The sequence below is a fragment of the Rhineura floridana genome, chromosome 2 (assembly GCF_030035675.1).
Source record: "Rhineura floridana isolate rRhiFlo1 chromosome 2, rRhiFlo1.hap2, whole genome shotgun sequence".
Lineage (NCBI taxonomy): Eukaryota > Metazoa > Chordata > Lepidosauria > Squamata > Rhineuridae > Rhineura > Rhineura floridana.
Window position 1 is genome coordinate 35991073 of NC_084481.1, and position 18477 is coordinate 36009549.

Sequence of the window (18477 nt, forward strand, 5' to 3'; positions counted from 1 at the left end):
TGAAAATACCCCCATGCCATTCTGATGCTTCCCACAAGCTCATTTCAAAACAAAACCTTACAAAACTTATAGTCCTGAACTCAGAAACACTTGCTTAACAACCCTTTCAATTTTCATGGTGATACACAAAACAGTCAGAGAGAATTAAGAGTTCAAAGTCTAAAGAGAGAGAAAAAACCCAGACCCCTTTTGGACTTCTTTCTCTGAGAGTTCTCATAATCTGTTGAATTTCATTAAAAATCAGCCATGATCACAGAGAACCTGTGATCCTGTTACTGACCTTGCCCCATTCTCTGACCTTCATCTTCTGCAGTTTAAAAGTTTAAAAAATGCCTGGCATGATTTTTAATTAATTTAAGAAATTTTGCATTGAACTGAATAATTATGTTGGGCATGCTCAATAAGAACCATCTGTTAGTGATTTCCTATAGGAAACTTCAGTAAAATTGCAAATGAAATCAGACATATTTAAAGTGACCATCTGAACTATATCAACTGTCTTAATAATGTTGCTTCCTCCCTGCTAAAACAAGATCAGCACAGCACATGTCTTCTTTCTATTATTTGGACTGACTGCAGGTGTTGCCACCATTCACCATATGCTCAGAGGCACATGTTACCAAATTCTTCCAAGCAACACAGGAAGTGGATTGGACTGTGAAAGACCAACCCAAATTGTGTTTGCATTTTGACCAATTTGTAGGGCAGTCCAGTATCTCAGAGAGGAGGTCAGGTCTCCTGCTTCCCTGGTGCATTCACTATATCTGCTTTTTAAAGTTTGGTAGAAATATCTGTTGGCTATAGGTACATTCTTAAACTGTAAGGTTTTTTTGCCTGTTAGTGAATATTATGGGTATTTATATTTCAATGTTTTAATGGGATTGCTTGATAGTGTCTTTTAATTATGGATGTTTATATTTCAGTGTTTGTGTAACTTGTTTTTTATACTTTGTAAATGGCTTACAAGCCTAGTTTGGCATTAAGTGGTGCGCACATTAATAAATAAATATAACATCATGTTGCAGGGGCCCCACATGGAATAATAATTATGATGATAATGAAATAAATAAATAACATAACAGTAAGATCTTTATTTTAAAAAACTAACAAACAAAAGAAAAACAAAAAACAAGAGCTTCATTTCAGGGAGAGAAGCAAAGGAGTAAAACTTTTAGGATGACATAGCTCTGGGTGCCATAACCTTAACTCCTCTTTATGTTCTTTTTCTCTAGTGATTCGAGCTACAGTGAAGGAGGTGAAGACCAAATGTCATGATGTCACTGCAGTAGTTGAAGTAAAGGAGATACTGAAGTCTTCCTTGGTGAACATTCCTAGAGACACTGTCAACCTGTACACAAATTCTGGCTGCCTCTGCCCACCTCTCAGTGCTAATGAAGAATACATCATCATGGGTTATGAAGATGAAGAACGCTCAAGGTAACTTTTCTTTCCCCCTCTGTTCGCTCTGAATAGAAACTTCCATGATACAAACAAAACAAAGTCAAGAAAGACAATAACTAAGGGTTGTATTCAGCATAATACTACAGGTAAAGTTCTGTCAATGCAAGGATTTCTCCCTTTCCTCCCCCTCCACACTCTCTAAATCTGTTCTGAGGGTTCCCCCAACCTTCTGGAGATTTGGGGATGCACAGGGCACATGTGGGAGGAGGAGGGGGGGAATCCCTTTGCATTAGCACTAATGCTTGCACTAGCACAAAACGTTAGTTGAATAACACCCTAAGTTACAGCATTTCAAAAATTAGGAAACAATAAAAATATGAAAAGATAAAAATGTGAACAGCAGTAGCAGCAAGAAATCTTAAAGAATGTTTTCTCTACATATAGGACATAACCAACACCCTAAAAACTAACAGCTTGGGACAAGGCTACTTAATGGACCACTTCACTCCTTATATCCCTGCTCAGCAACTGCACTTCTCAGATGGGACACTGCTCAGAGTAACACATGGCCAAGAAGTGTGGTTAGTTTGTGCTGGAAGCCAGGCTTTTAGCGGTGCAGCTCCAGCCCTCTGGAATCAATTACCAGCTGAAATTAGACAGGAACACAATATAATGATGTTTAGGTGCCCACTAAGATGTTTTTGTTTAAGAAGGCTTTCCTTAAGATGTGACCCAGTCATTTATAAGTTATTTGTATCTTGTACACTGCTTTGATGGCCTCAGGCTGTGAAGCAGTTTATAAATTTGTAATATAAATAAATAAAATAATAGGGACTGTTGTGTGGTGGCTTTCCTGGGAAGAGACGCAATGTAGATTTGGTGCCACTACAGAAAAGGTTCTACTCCACATGCTCATCAATTTAGTCTTCCATCTTGGAGGCACACAGAATGAGGCCTCAACTGAAGATCTCAATAATTAGGCTGCTTCTGATTTTAAAGGTGCTCCCTAGGATAAACTGGTCCAGTTTGTCCAAGGCTTTAAGAGGGGCAGTAGGAATCATGCTTAGAAGCTAAGTGGCATCAAGTGCAACTCCTCAGATTCTGATGCAGTGTGTATTCTGCAATTAATACTTGTCAGTAGCCAGACACCTACATTTTGCACTAGTGGTGATTTCCACAGTCTTCAGTGACAGCACCACATTTTGAGTCGATCATTCCTATTTTCTCATCGTATATTCATTTAATTAATTAAAAGTTGGGCAGCCAGTATAACATAGTGGCTAGAACATTAGGTTTTATAGTAGGAGAGCCCAATCTCAAACCTTTGCTGTGAAGGTCACTCTGTGGACTTGGACAAGTCATCCTCTCTGCCTGGTCTACCTTCCTGTTTTGAGGATAAAGCCACAACTGAATGTAAGCTGTCAAAGGTAGAATATAAGTGCAGTACTAACAAGCAAATATTAGTTGATTTAAATAATTAGGGCAATATCCAACAAAGTGCTTCTACTAGTGCAAGGATTTCTGCTTGTCCAGTGAGACTTCCCTTTCCTCTTCCCATTCCCCTGCCCACCTCAGCATTCCCAAATCTGTTCCAGAGGATGAGGGGGGAGAGGAGAGAGAAGGGATACTCCATTGAGCAGTCAAAAGTTCTTGCACTAACAGAAACACTTTGTTGGATGCCGCCCTTAATATCCTTTTCGTAATGTAAATCAACACAGCGATGGGAAATTTTACATATGATAGCATGCATACTACAGAGAAAACACAAAAACAGCTAGTAGAGCCACAACTTTGTTTCATACATTGCTCTCCACTTTCATGCGAAAACAACCAAGTGTCTTGTGGCAGCTGAAAAGGCTAGCAGGTTTATTGTGGCATAAGCTTTGGCGGGCTAGAGCGCACTTCATCAAAGCCTTCCAAAGCATTAAGTTACCATAAATCTGTTAGTTTTGTGGCACCTTTGAGGACTCTTTGTTGTTTTTGCTGCAACAAACTAATGTGGCTGCCCTCTGGAACTTGTTAATTTCATACCTTTATAAGAGCATCTGCTGAACTTGTCTTGATCTGCTATCTAGTGAAGGCAAACTGGCTTTCTCCGTCTTTGTATCATCAGACTAGTTGGTGTAGGCTAGGACCCAACAGCTGTTCTGTATGCTGGGATTGTTTGCCATTGGCAGTCATGGAGAGGTGGGTGGCATAAGTACCTTCCCCTCAGTGAGTGCTGGAGCTGGCAGCAAATACTTGGGACTGGGGAGGAGTGCGGGAAAACTGGCAATTTATAGGGAACTGAGCAACAGCTGGAGGATAGAACACAGTTGCTGCTGTACCCACCCCTTTAGGATGGCCAACATGGGGTCCTCCAGATGTTATGGACTACAAGTCTCATAATCTCTGGCCACTGGCCATGCTGGCAGGCACTGATGGGAGCTGTAGACCACAGCAACTGGGGGGGGGCACCACATTTGCTATCTCTGCCTTAATAAGTTGCTTTTTTCCCCTTTGAACACTAAGCATTCTTAGATCCATTTTGCATTGCTTATATATCACATTGTTGATGTTGTTTTTCTGTAAATCTGTAGGTTACTCTTGGTAGAAGGCTCCATAGCTGAGAAATGGAAGGACCGTCTTGGTAAAAAAGTTAAGGTGAGACAAACTTTTATGTTTGATCATGTTTGACCTACGTTTACAGAGGATTGCAGCCTTTGGACATAGCTCATCAATCCACAGAGAACATTTCCAGAGCAACTGTGGATCTCCTTCTTACTGATCCCAAAATAAATCTCATACTAAAATAAATAATAAAATGTTTAAATGAGTACATAATAAAAAGATTACTCTAAACAGATTTCCCACCCCCAATATATTAATACTTAGTCAGCTCCCATGAAATGATATTCAGGCCCAAAAAACTGTCCGGATCCAAAAAGAATGTGAAAATCATCAAATTAGTACCAGACTGTGCCATTTTGTATTTTGTGTTCTTGTCTGTTGTTATGAGGATAATTTAAAAATATGACATGTTACTATTTGTTGCTAACCATTTTGCAAAAAGCAACAAACACTTTGAATATAAAACTGACTGTTGTCTTTAAAGCTCTAAATGGCTTGGAAATAGGATAATTAAAAGACTATGCCTCCCCCTCACAACAATTCTGCCCATCCATTCAGGTCAGTTAGAGAAGTCCTTATTTGCTTGGGAAACCAGGCAAATAAATGACTTAACCTACCAGTCAAATCAAAAGGCTGCTGGAGCAAATATATTTTTAGCCAGCATTGGAATGGTATCAAGGTACCAGAAAAGGAGTTCCACAGCCTGGGACCTGCAACTAAAAACATGTCCCTACCAACTGCACCTCTGACAGTAGCAGGGTGTGCAAACATCTCTGATCCCAATCCATTCTTTGTTTATTTAAATCTTTTTATGCCACGTTTAGTTGTGATGCATTGCTGGGCAATTTACAAGACTTAAAAACAACAATACAATAAAATGCAAATACATAAAAACTACATTATAAAAGATGAGGCCAGAAGATAAAAGTTCAGTCAACCAAAGTATATTAAAAGCATTTTGTAAGCCTCGACAAATAAAAAACTGCTTGCCTGGCGCATAAAAGAAAAGCATATCAGTGTCAGGCAATGCTCCCAGGGGAGAGCATTCCATAACTAGGGAAAGCTGGAAAAGTCCTCTCATTTCAAACAGGGAGGGCATCCAGGAAAGGGCATCAGCAGATGACCTTAGAATACAATCAGGCTGATATAGAAGTAGGCACTCTCTCAGCTGCTTGGATTCTGAGCCATTTAGGGTTCAGAACATCAGCATCCTGAACTTAGTCTGGAAATAACCAGATAACCAGTGAAGCTCTTTTGAAACTGGAGACCTGTGGGGCCCTATCCAGCACAGTAGCTCCACTGGCACAAGAGACTTAGGTGCACGCAATGGAGTTTCCTCTTCCTTTCCTGTTCCTTCCATCCCCATCTCAAAATTAGCTCTGGAGGGATGGGGAACCTTCTGGAGAGGACTGGGTAGGTGAGGAAATGGAAGTCCAGTTGCACCAGCAGAACTCCACTGGCATGGCATTGGATAAAACACATGATTTTAACCTCATCTGTCGACTTGTTTTATCTTGGCTTGTTTTAATGTTCTCCAATTTTAATTGTAACAAGAGTTGGATTGTTGCAAACCACCTTGTGATCTTTAGGTCTGTTAGGTCATACATACTTTTTTGTATTTGTGGGTTGAGTTCTGAATTAGAGCAAAGAGGGGACGTCTGTTATGTGTGTCACAGGGTGACTCCAAAGCCATTAGGGGTCCATCTCTACCTGTCAGAGCAGGGAAAGAAGAGGATAGATGCTTGGACTTTCTCTGGCCCCAATGGATTGGCTGTGTGTGTGCATGCGCGTGTGTATACTTGTGGGCATAAATGTCTGGCCTTCCTGAGACCTCCTGTCTCTCTGGAAGTCTCTGCACCTTTCTCATATCCAAATGGGTCAGCCAGTATTGTTCCTTTTGTTACTAATTCCTTTAAGAGGATGAGTCTCTGATTTCTATCTGTTGCAAACCTACTGCTGCTTTTGATCAGGTAGAGTAATAGCCAATGCCATCACCCCAGTTAACTCATTTGAAAGTGGATACAGTGCTAGTGAAAAAGTTTCCTCTGGTAATATCTGACAATGCGTATGGGGCTGTTGAGATCCTTTCACTACCACTGTACAAGTTGTCATTGCCCATTGAATCCCATATCTATTTCTCCCAGTTGAGTTTGCTCTTCTGTTTTTTACCTGTTGCCAGAGTATGGAACAAAAGTTCACTCAGTTCAACCCTACAGGGGTTTGGAGAGCATAAAGTCTGGAACTTTAAATACCTGGCTTTAGCAGGGAGGCAAGGCTGTGATTTCTGTGTTTATTATTATTTTGAATCAAAGAAAATCCTTTTGAATTACTTGACAACATGGATAGAATGATAATGTGAATCCTTTTGCTCATGTCCAAAGAAGCTCAAAGTTCATTCTCCCACTCATATACACAATCTATCTATATTGCACAATTCGACTTTACAATCTTTCTTTTAAAATATGCTATTTCTTGCTCCTGTTGCTGAAGAATCCCAGCACTGCAGTTCACTTTCCCATACACAAGTACAATCTCCATATTTAACTCATGATCCGAAACAGGCTACCAGCCATTTACAATGAATCTCTTCTTTTTTCTGCCTGTGCTGAACTAAGGCTCCTACTTGCAAATGGCATTGTGAATAGTGCTAGAATTTTAATTATTTTTAAGGATAGGTTTTGTTTGACAACAGGCTCATATCCACTGCTGTCTGGATTGCCAAACCCTAGGCTTTTCCAGATAGCTTAATTTTGTGTGTTTGTTTGCCCTTTGCAAGGTTGTTGCACTTATACCAACCCAGCCCTAGTGGCACAATTTTCCAACCCTGTTGTTGTTTTATTATTATCAGTAGTAGTAGTAGTAATAGTAATTTATTTATTATTCATTAAATTTATATTCCTCCCAGACGAGCCCAGGTGGCAATAAAACGATAAAACATCTTGAAAACACAACATGTATATGTGCATGTATGTGTATGGGCTGGATTAGTTCTCCAGTGTGGGCATTGCCTACCAAGGGACAATACATTAAGCAAAGACATTATCATATGCATAATATTTTTTAAAAAAAATTACCCACAAAAGTTTCCGAAAGGGAAGCCAATGTGGGGAATTCTTAGTAAAATCGCTCTGGATTTTGAGGGAGGGGCAGCAGGAGGGCGCCACATCATTTTTTTGAAACTTTTTTTTAAAAACTGGCATAGGGATAGGAGAGGGATTTGCACCGTCATCACTGATGACATCACAGATGGTATTTGCACAATCACATTTCCATTACAAGAGTGGCAGATCTGCTAGCTGTGGGAAGCTTTTCATTTTCTCAGGTATGCATCCATTGCTGGGGAAATGTGATATCATGGCAACAGAGATACAACTTAGAGGCAAGACACCTGGATTCTCTGGATAACAACTTCATACCTATTGGCCTGAAAACTGATTTGTCTGGAAAGCTTGTTGGAGATTTATTTTGTTTCTTTTTTCCGAGATAAGGCAGTAGACAGTTCAGCTGCTTGCTCCAGTTTTATCACTCACTTTTCCTTTTGCAGCCTACATTTAACACCTATTTTTAAGCAAAACTGACCTGGAGCCTTAACACATTACTCACACTTACTGGCTTTCCACATGATCAAGAAAACAGCATTTACACTTAGTCATATTCTCAAAATCCTCATTTTAAAGCCAGTTGTTCAGTATTCCACCTCCGGCATGTGGGATTAGCAACTTTTTTCTAAACAAACAAACAAACTGAGCTATGAATTATTCTAGCATTTGCCCTTTAACAGGGGCCAACAAATGCAAACAAAGGCTTCTCACATAATGCGCTATGGGGTAGGATGTTCTTTGAAGCATTACTTAAAAGAATTACTTTTAATGGCAACGAGCATGGGGTGAAAAGTGGCAAGTCTACTGTCACCTTAGCAAATAATGTATTGGAGCATAGAGTAGATCATAGATATATAGAGGGGAGAAAATGTTGTTTTGTTGTTTGCAAAATTAGGTCAGCTGGTCAAGCAGTGCAAAAGGTAGCTGTCTGTGTTATAGGACTATGTGGATCACAAAGGGATACAGAATCCAATCACATGAATAGAGTCCTATCTGCATGGGTGTGAACCTACTCTAGCAACCATTGGAATGAATCAGCACTGCAAGATGATAGTGCAGATAAACTCCTAAGGAGAGGCGATGAGGACTCTCAGATTTTAATGCCAGCCCCATCATTTACACCAGGTAGATATTCACGAATAGGTAGAGGAACCAACATTTTCAAGAAAATATACAGTACTTTAAAGTTAGCCTGGCAGCAGTGGAGACGGAGACCCTCCACTTGGCTGATAGGGTTATGTCAACCCCATTCAGTTTCTCCGTGTGCTCCTGATCACTCCTCCAGACTGATTTAGCTAGTCTCTGACTGTCTGTCTGTCTCTCTGTCTCTCTCTCTCTCTGCTTTTTTTTATGGCTGTGCTGTTGGGCCACAAAATCCTGTCAGATTTTCAAAATGTGATCAAGTTTTTTTACAGTCCTCAGTTTGAAAGTCTGCCGGAGGACCTTCCTCTGTTTGAAGGCATCCTCTGTTTGAACAGCTGTCTGGTCCAAGTCCAGTTTGAAGATAAGAACCCTAAGAAGGGAAAGCAAGAGGGGCCTTGAAGGTGCCCATCAACAGTTATCACCTGGACAGCAGACTGGGCAGGTACACAGGCCACCTGGTCAGTCTTCCCCACTATGGCCAAGTGTAGCATATTTCTATTTACATTGAACTAATTTCTAAATGTGCACCTATGGATTAGCATAGGCAAATTTCATGCAAATTTGTATAATCTTTTGTCCCCCTTTTTTGGCAATGCACCAGTGGCCACCCTAGTTGCAGTTGATACAAGATTAAGGCTCCGTTCTTCCAGCTACCATTACAGAGCTAGACTATTCCTGTATCTCTCTGTCCTTTCTTGATTAAACTTCGTAGGCTACCAAATAAATAAATAAGTCTGTCTTGCCATGGCACAACAGACCTTGTTAAGATGGATAGTTTGTAGTCTGCATCTGTATGGGAAAGGGGGGCACTCAGGACTCTCTCTTTCCTCACCCCATCTGTAGGATGCTGTGAAGAGTGGGCAAGACAGATGGATTCTCAGTGAAAGGACAGGCCACAGATGGTGTGTAATCTGAAGTGCATGTTTGAGGTCTTCATAGTCTCCTTTTTTAGTTTAAAAAATTAGTGCCAAGACCTGTGTAGAGTGCCTTTTCCCCCTATCATGAACAGGTCCTTCTAGCATCTCTTTTGGGCCCTTAACTGAAGTGCCCTACGATAAAGAGTGCCCCACCAGGACTGAGGCAGCAGGTGAAAGGAGTTTCAGTCCACCCACGACCTCCCTGTCCCTGCAGTTTGTAGCCAACTGTGATCCTCCTCTCTCTTTTGCTGTCCATCTCTGGGGTGGGGTGGGGTCCCTTTGCAACAACAGTCACTCTCAAGCCTCAAACACATAGGCAGCTTGCAATGTAAAACAATGTAACATTGATATACATACCTGTCAGCTGACACAGTAACAATTCATGCATCTGATTAAGAGGGCTATGTATTCTCATGCCATGATCAATCTGTTGGCTTTGTCCCTAAAAACATCAGACAGTTACCAATTAATCAACATCATAATCAATCTCAGCTTTTTTTAATCAATCTGGCACATCCATAACCATGTTCTGTGGGGCACAGGTCTCTTGACGTAATGTGTGTTTAAAAAATGCTTTATGACCATTAGTGATCATAACTTCCTTTGGCTCCATCTGTCTTACTGCCCTGTGTGTACGTAAATAAAGCCTGAGGCCCCATATGCACTATACAATTAAAGCGGTATTATACCTCTTCAAACAGTCATGGCTCCTCCCCCAAAGAATCCTGGGAACTGTAGTTTGTTAAGGGTGCTGAGAGTTAGTTGTTAGGAGACCCCCTTATTCCCCTCACAGAGCCGCAATTTCCAGAGGTCCCTGGAAAGAGGGCTTGATTGTTAATCCACTCTGGAAATTGTAGATCTGAGGGGATCTCCTAACAACTCTCAGCACCCTTGACAAACTACAGTTACCAGGATTCTTTGGGGGAAAGCCTTCACTGTTAAAGTGAAGTGGCAGATTAAAATGTGAAACTTGCAAATCTAGGAGGTTGGTATACTATGAAAAGAAACCCACAATCGTTTCTGAAAAGCTGGGTGTTGACATAAGATGGGTCGGAGTCTTGGCTTACCAACAGCTTTCAGAGTCTCGACTTGTCATTTGTCCCTCGTACTCTGATCACTCTGCTGCCCAGCTCTTGCATTTGTTGTGGAAATATATGCAGAGATACTCAGTCATCTGAGCTTGATGTGCCACAGTGTGTATTTATCTTAGAAGCAGGCTTTTACCCCTGCATTTAGATCACTGAGACTTACGACTTAGTAAAATAAGAAAAGCTACTTTATTTATAGAAATGCATAGTAGATAGGAAAGGCATACTATCCCGCCCGAAGCCAGAAATTCCAGATGCACTCGGTTCTGTGAGTTTTTCTTTTTTTATTAAAGTTACAGCAACTTCAAAAGCCTTCTGACTCATCCAACTGTCTGTGCTTTCTAAGAACTAATTTCCCTGACTAATTCTAACTATGCATCTCTCCAAGCTACAGATGTTGACGAAGCAAAGTAACCCCCCCCCTTGAGCACCTCCTTAACAGGGCTTGACTTTCGCGTGAAGTCTTGGTGCCACCTTAACCCGACTGTTCCTTGTCATGCCTCTGAATTCTTCAGGAGCGAGGCGAGGGGGGTTGGATCTCAGGTTCCTTCTCTGAGTGAGGAGGGCTAGGGTTGGAGAAGTGTGGGAACCTGCTGGGTGTCTGACTGGGTATCTTCAACCTGGCATGGTGGTTCCTCTGGCACGAGCAAAGGGGATGTGCCCATCCCGCCAGTCTCTGACAGTTCACTCTGCAAGCCCTCTGTGGGGGGCAGGGGACTGAGTGCGCAGTTCGGTCTCCTCCCTCAAGTCTTTGCCCCAGTCCTCCAAGTCCGAGTCCCCCTCCACTAAGACCCCTTGGGTCACAACACATACCTAGTTCTAACTAACTAATTTGGAGGCACAATGCCCAGACTTGGATATTGCCCTCTTGGCTCAGGAGAGAGAACAAAGACAAAGAAGTCTCCTCTCTCCTCAGACAGTCGAAGAAGAAGACAAAGGAAGGAGGGCAGGTCAGCTTCCATGAGAGTATCAGTTTACAATGGAAGGAAGTTAGGTAGAGAACAGCACAGATAAAGGTAGGCAAGCCTAGCCACCTGGAGGACCCTAACTCTATCTTCCTTCTGGAATACACACACAAAAAAAACCCAAACAGGAGTTGCTCTTGCCCCACTGCCAACACCCCTTCTCAACAAGTGTTTGGTTCAACCCATGAGGTTCATCTTGCCTCGCAGCTTGCAATATCTGACTTTGCCCAACACCTTTGTCAGAGCGTCTGCAGTAATTTCTTCCATTGGACAATACTCCATCTTGAGTAGTCCTTTGCGGTAGGTATCTCTAATGAAATGGTGCTTCATGTCTATGTCCTTGGTTCGTGAAATCACATCTTCTGACTCCATGAGTCTGATGCATCCTTGGTTGTCTTCATGCATCACAACAGGCCCAGGTATAGCGATGCCTAAATCTTTGAACAGTTCAAGTAGCCACATCAGCTGTCTGCTTGCTTTAGAAGCTGATACATACTCTGCTTCTGTGGAAGACAATACTGCAGTCTCTTGTTCTTACTTGCCTAGCTGATCACAGAATCTCCATAGTAGAAGATGTTTTCAGTGGTGGATGATCTATAGGGTCTTCAGCCCAATCAGCATCTGCATATCCCACTAGTTTGGGATCTCGGGTAGCTGCTAACTTTAGTTTCAATGTTGCAGTGTCCTTCAGATATCTCGCCATTTTCTCAATTGCTTCTCAGTCCTGCCTGGTTGGTGAGCTGGTTTTTCTGCACAAGTGTCCCACTTCTGCCACCGCATCTTGCCTGATAATTGTGCATATATATAGAAATTTCCAATGGCTTGTCTTGTATCTCTCAACTTTTCCTTCATCATCTGGCTTTTTCTTGAATATGCTCTTGCAGCCTACAGCTTTTCTTCCTTCAGAAACCTTGGTCAGTGTCCAAGTTTTGTTCTTATGTAGAGCTTCCAGCTCTTCCTTAGCTACCTGCCTCCACCTCTCAGCTTCAGCTTTGGGTAAGGCTTCAATCTCTTTCCAGTTCTCTGGCTCTGGAAGTTCATCTCTCATGAGGAAAGCAAGTCTTTCTGGTGGTACACCTTTGTTGATTCATTCAGGGCATCTGGGTGCTGGGGCTTCGACTGCCCGTTCTGGCTCTGATGCCTTTTCTGGTTCAGACTCCTCACCTTCCTCTGCTGGTGTATCCTTTCTGTTGTGGAAGAATAGCTGATTTTCTTCTTCCATTTCGCTGTCATCTGTTTGGTGTGGCACCCCTTCTGGTTGGTGTGCACACTTTATCAAAGTGGAAGCTCTGTATACACCAACTTCGCCAGTGTTGGGATCTATGACTTGGTATCCCTTCTGCATTGAAGAATATCTGATGAATATTCCTTTCTTGGCAGTGTTGTCAAATTTTGGCCTCTTTTGTTTCGGGATGTGCACAAAGGCCTTGCAGCCGAATACATGAAGGTGAGACACACTTGGTGTCCAGCCATGTCATAGCTCGAAAGGTGTTTTATTGGTTACAGCTGCCGGAAGTTGGTTCTGCAGATAGGTGGCAGTAACCGCTGCTTTCCCCCCAGGATTTCCAATAACGAACGAATCATCTGTCCAAGAGTACAGTTCATGTGTTCCGTGATCCCATTTTGTTCTGGAGTATAAACAACAGTAGTCTGGTGCTCCATGCCTTCCTCATGTAGAAAGTCTTGCATAGCCCTGGACACAAATTCTCCTCCATTGTCAGATCTTACAATTTGTGGCTTTCTGCCAAATTTGTTGGACACAGTTCTGATATAGTCCTTCAATTTTTGAAGTACTTGACTTTTCTCTCTCAGTAGGTACAGTGTAGTATACCTTGAGTAATCATCTATGAAAGTAAGCATGTATAAATTTCTACCCTGTGATGGCATTCTCATGAGTCCACAAAGGTCTGTGTGAATTGATTATAGAGGTTTTGTAGTTTTCCTTTCACCTTTCTTAGGAAATGTTGGTTTCACACTTTTTGTCTTTATACAACATTCACATTTTTCTGTGTATTTACACTGTCCAATTTTAATGCCTCTAGCCAAATTTTCCTTCTCTAGAGCATTGATTCTGGCGAAGTTGGCATGTCCCATTCTTTGATGCCAAACATGTAAACATCCAGAAACAAAGGTTTCTTTGGCTGTATGTGCATGCATAGTTTCAAAATATTCCAAATGTAAAAGTCCATTTTTCAATTTTGCAGTACAACATATGTCTCCTTCATCTAAAACTTGGCAAATTTTGTCACTTAAAAAAAGTTCACCTCCAAGCTCCATTATTTTAGTGTTACTTATTAAATTATCTTTAAATGCCGGAACAAATAGACAGTTTTTCAGTTCAAGCTCTCTGGTGCCCTCTGGCTTTTTGCAAAGTAACCACCGTGCCTCTACCTTATTTATTTATTTATTTATTTGATTTATTAGTCACCCATCTGGCTGGTTGTCCAACCATCCTGGGCGACGTACAGAATAACAACATACAAATACATTAAAACATTAAAATCTCAAACAGTAGTAATAAAACCTAACCCACCCCAAAAGCCTGTCTGAAGTGCCAGAACCTTGAGAACAGAAAACATCTCCTGATCATATCATTACATTCTGTGTATGGGGGCTAAGGTTCTTAAACAATTTTTTATCATTTATTAAATGTACGATACAATCAGCATCGATTAAAAACCTGGTTTTATAATCATCATTCGTTCCATCAGATTCATAGTAACTGGATTGCTTCATGTTAGTTTGGCTATGTGTTTCTCTTTCAGCTTGCTTTTGTTTAAAATCAACTCTTCGTCCTGTCTCTCTTCTAGGAGAATCTCTTTGAATGTGATTAGGAGATTTGCATTTGAAGCAACTATTCCTTTGTTTGTCTGTGCCTTGCTGTGGCTTCAGGGCATCACTCATTTCTCTATCCTGCCTTTAGTTGCTGTTTCTGCCCACAGTAAAATTTGCTTTTTCAGACAGAGCTTGTTCCTGTCTCTTTATAGTCCTGATCTTTCAAATATGACATAATCTGGTCCATATTCTGATCTGTCTGTTCTAGTATGCAAGCCTTCACTTGATGACGTTCATTTAGAGAGGCTAGCAAAATAACTTTTTGCAATTCTTTGTCCAATAATCTCCCACATCTAATTCTCGGAGCAGAATTGTAAATCTCTCCAGATGTTGATTCAGATCACTAAACTGTTTCAGCATGTACAGTGACTTACAGAGAAACATCACATGATTTTTAGATTTTCTCTCATACGCATTTTCAAGCTTTTCCCATTTTGTTTAGCATTTTTACAGCCCATGAAAACATTTAGTGCCTCATCTGATAAAGCAAAAATAAGAAGAGACTTCACTTTGGCATGCTTATGCTTCCAGGAGGCAATGGCTGCTTCATCTACTGCTGAGGGTTCAGGATCAGACAGGACTCCATGCAGATCCCCCCCTTCCAGAAGTGCCATCATTCGAAGGACTCCAGTTTGCATAATTGTCCTTCTCCAGCCTTGGGATGCTTGTCTTAAGTATTGATTCTTCAGCCATGGCTTCGTATCTTTTGTTCTGCTTTCTTTCTCTAACCTAATGTCTCCATTTGATTTCTTTTGTAAATCACACACAGTACTTAGCCTTTTTAGCTTTCAGGCGCAGCTCGCAATTCAATTTAGCTTATTGGGCGGCCATAACCCTTTGCTATGGAAGTATATATGCAGAGTGATTCAGTGGTCTGAGCTGTGTGTGCCAGAGTGTGTATTTACCTTAGAAGCAGGCTTTTACCCTACATTTAGATCACTGAGACTTAAGACTTAGTAAAATTAGAAAAGCTACTTTATTTGTAGAAATACATAGTAGATAGCAAAGGCATACCTAGTTCTAACTAAATTGGAAGCGCAATGCCCAGACTTGGGTATTGCCCTCATGGCTCAGGAGAGAGAACAAAGGCAAAGATGTCTCTCCTCAGACAGTCGAAGAAAAAGACAAAGGAAGGAGGGGCAGGTCAGCTTTCCTGAGCATATCAGTTTACAACGGAAGGAAGTTAGGTAGAGAAGAGGACCAACTGGAGGACCCTAACTCTATCTTCTGGAATACAAACAAAAGAACCCAAACAGGAGTTGTTCTTGCCCCACTTCCAACAGCATTCACATCACTTGATGGCTTTTTCTACTCTGTTTTCTCAAATGGGTCCATAGGTGGCTTCACTTAGACTTTATTTAACAAATAAATAAAACTAAATGCAAGGCACTTTTCTGCTTGAGTCATCATGTGTTGGTGTTGGCCAGTTCATTTGCACTGTTAATATAATCTCTACGGTAGCCTGGGATTGCTTGATTAAAAGCATGCTGAAAGGGAAAAGGGCAATGTTTACAAAATGTGTGGGGTTTTTGTGTTTCTAATAACACCTTAGGGGCTAATCTTACAAACATTCATGTGTGTACAAATCATTCTCTGGCTTTGTTCAGAGCTGGAACTAAATTTGATTTAAATAGGCTGGTACATATTATTAAAACTGATTTAGTACCTCTTCTCTCCCCCACCCAAACAACAATAGAGCCTGCAAGAACTTAACATGGTAATTAGACCTGTCTTTTTAAAACTACACATCCTGGCCTACAGTGCAGAGCGATAATATCCAGAGGTATAGCTGTGTTAGTCTATTGCAGCAAAAAGAACAGTCTTGTGGCACCCTAAAAATTAGTAAATTTATTGTGGCATAAGATTTTGTAGACTGCATCCTGAAGTGTTCAATACAGTATTAGATGCATCCTGAAGTATTAGATGCATCCTGAAGTATTCAATACAAAATACTGTTTCTGTTGAAATCTCACACTGTCATCTTTTTGTTACTATTTTAAGAAGTCACTTTTGGTTCAAAATATTGGGAGCCAACTTGGTGCTGTGAATTAAAACTGTTGTTCTTATTTTGCCTTACATCAGAGATGGGGAACCTGTGGCCCTCCAGATATTGCTGGACTACAACTCCCATCATTCCCATTCATTGGCTGTGCTGGCTGGGGATGATGGGAGTTGGTCTGACAACATCTGATGGACCCGAGGTTCCCTCACCCTGGCATTATGTAGATGGTATGACCAAACCAAACGAGGACTATATCCAATTTAGAGGTGAAAAAACAAGAGGCTGAACGGTATTGCATTTTTCATCCTAGCAGTGACCAACTGAACAATTAATGCCCTTATTTATCATTATCACTTGTCGATTTCATCTGGCCCAGATATAATCTTAATCATTTCTGGTATTTTTGATACCTTAACTAGGCTCTTGTAAATCACTGGTTTGCCTCCCACATCTCCAATGTTGTCACTTTATTATGTTTTATGATGCTTTTGGCTGCAGCTATATTTAAATTATTTTGTGCTGACTGTTGTTATTTCTTGTATATATTGCTGTTTTAATTATGTGTACGTTTCTCTTTTTGTAAGAATTATATGAGAAAAGGTGGCATGCACATATTTTAAATAAGTAACTAAAAGACTTGCTCTTCTTCCAATCCCATCTCACCCCAAGGAGTTTTGTAGCATAAAAAAAAAGTCTGACAGCTACAGAGCCTGGGGACAGATTAAACATGAAATTTTGCCAAGCTAAGATTCCAGCAATACATTGCATTTTCCATGGTGATCAACATCTCAATGCTGTTTCTTACCCACCCATTATAACAGCAAGTAGTTTTCACTGCATAATTTGGGGTCATCTCTCTGCAAAATTGGCTGCTAGGGGCAGGGAACTCATTAGCTTGCATTCATACATAACACTAAGGCAGGAGTGGGTAACCTTTTTGACTTTACGGACTAGATATTATCAGGATAGGCCTCATGGTCCAAATTTGACCTGTCGGTCACTTGACACTGTTATGACACCACATGATCGACAGGTGGGCAAGGTTGCCTGCCCATCAAAATCCCTTGCACAGCTTTGCAAATCTCCCCTTTAAACACCTGATGTTGGAGATTTAAAAGGGAAGCGTGGGGACACTTGCAAAGGTTTTAAGATAGCCCATGCTCTCTCTCTGTCTTTGAAGCAGCCGCTTCCACCATCTCTCAGACATCCGAGCGGCTGGGCAGCCAGGGAGAACTAGTAAGATATGCATTGGGCTGAATGCCGATATAACAGTGTATGGAGGCAGCACACATATCTAAATGTCAGCCTGTATGTTTCCTTGGAGATTGAAATATTAATAGGTATAAAATGGAGTTTATTGAAAAAGAGTGGGAAATCTGAGATGCTTGAACAAACTCTTCATGAGAAGGAGATGACAAGCTGGAAAAGGACTTCTTCAGTGAGTTTCATATCCATGCTTTTAAATAGGTGTTTCTTTTCTTTTATCACCCTTTTTTTATCCTACAGCGCTGGGATCAGAAACTCCGTCATACTGGAATGGGCAGAAATGAACCCGGACAGAGCGATTCTGCCCAAAAATCTAGGAGAACCACCAGTCCACAGCAAAGGCACAACTAGATGCAACATGTCTCATGTCAGAAAAATGATAAGAATAATCAGTGGACTTACATAAATTAAAAGGCTTGCCTCGTTGGAGCAGCAAAAGGAGAAATTGCACTATTGCACGTTATATTCTATTGTTTACTATGAGATCATGTTGTAGTCAATATTAGTTTTATCTTCTCCTTGTGTTTTCTGGCCTCTTGTATTTGTAGGAGTATAAACATTCAGAAAAATGGTATATTATACTCTCAAATATCTGTGGCTCACATCTATGAATGTGGTTTTTAAACAGAAAAAAGGCAAATGTGACACAGTTACCCGATACCATGGTAATTGTTTGTAGCCAGTTAACCAAATCCAGAAATCTATGTGCCCTCTCAACACATAAAATATTCAGGCTGCCCTATTCAGTTCAGCAGAGGGACTTGAGGCATGCATACATTCTCTTGTATGCATAAACAGTGGGGTGGGTCACCACAGAGGTCTTGGATGGTAATGATGAAACAGGATCAGTTTAAATTATCTTCTCATGCAGTGAAGAAGTGAGATTGTGTCTTCTTGCCCCTCACTGCAAGTGCTTGCTGCAAATATTTCGATAGGGTTTATGTGTCTAAAATCCAGTGTGTGTTGGCCCCAAGCATGTATTTACTGGTCTACATCCAATCTGGGGGTCAGCTGCATGATTCGTATGTGCCACATATGTGCCACCATACATAGCTTTTATTTTGGGGGGTTGGGGAAATAATCTGAACTGGCCCATATTCCCATGGACGCTTGAATTCTGAAATTTCCTATGTCTAAAAAACAAAAGAG

At 41.1% G+C, this 18477-nt stretch overlaps 1 protein-coding gene across 2 annotated transcripts in view; it reads left to right on the forward strand.

Annotated features, from left to right (window-relative positions):
* Nucleotides 1-17902, forward strand: part of FRZB (frizzled related protein) — a 62698-nt gene extending 44796 nt beyond the window's left edge. For both annotated transcript variants that reach the window (XM_061608279.1, XM_061608278.1), the window contains 3 exons: nucleotides 1233-1437; nucleotides 3981-4044; nucleotides 17569-17902. In XM_061608279.1, the coding sequence (XP_061464263.1) occupies nucleotides 1233-1437; nucleotides 3981-4044; nucleotides 17569-17679 (380 nt within the window). In that variant the 3' untranslated portion in view covers nucleotides 17680-17902. The remainder of the gene's footprint in view (nucleotides 1-1232; nucleotides 1438-3980; nucleotides 4045-17568) is intronic.
* The last annotated feature ends 575 nt before the right edge of the window (nucleotides 17903-18477 follow it).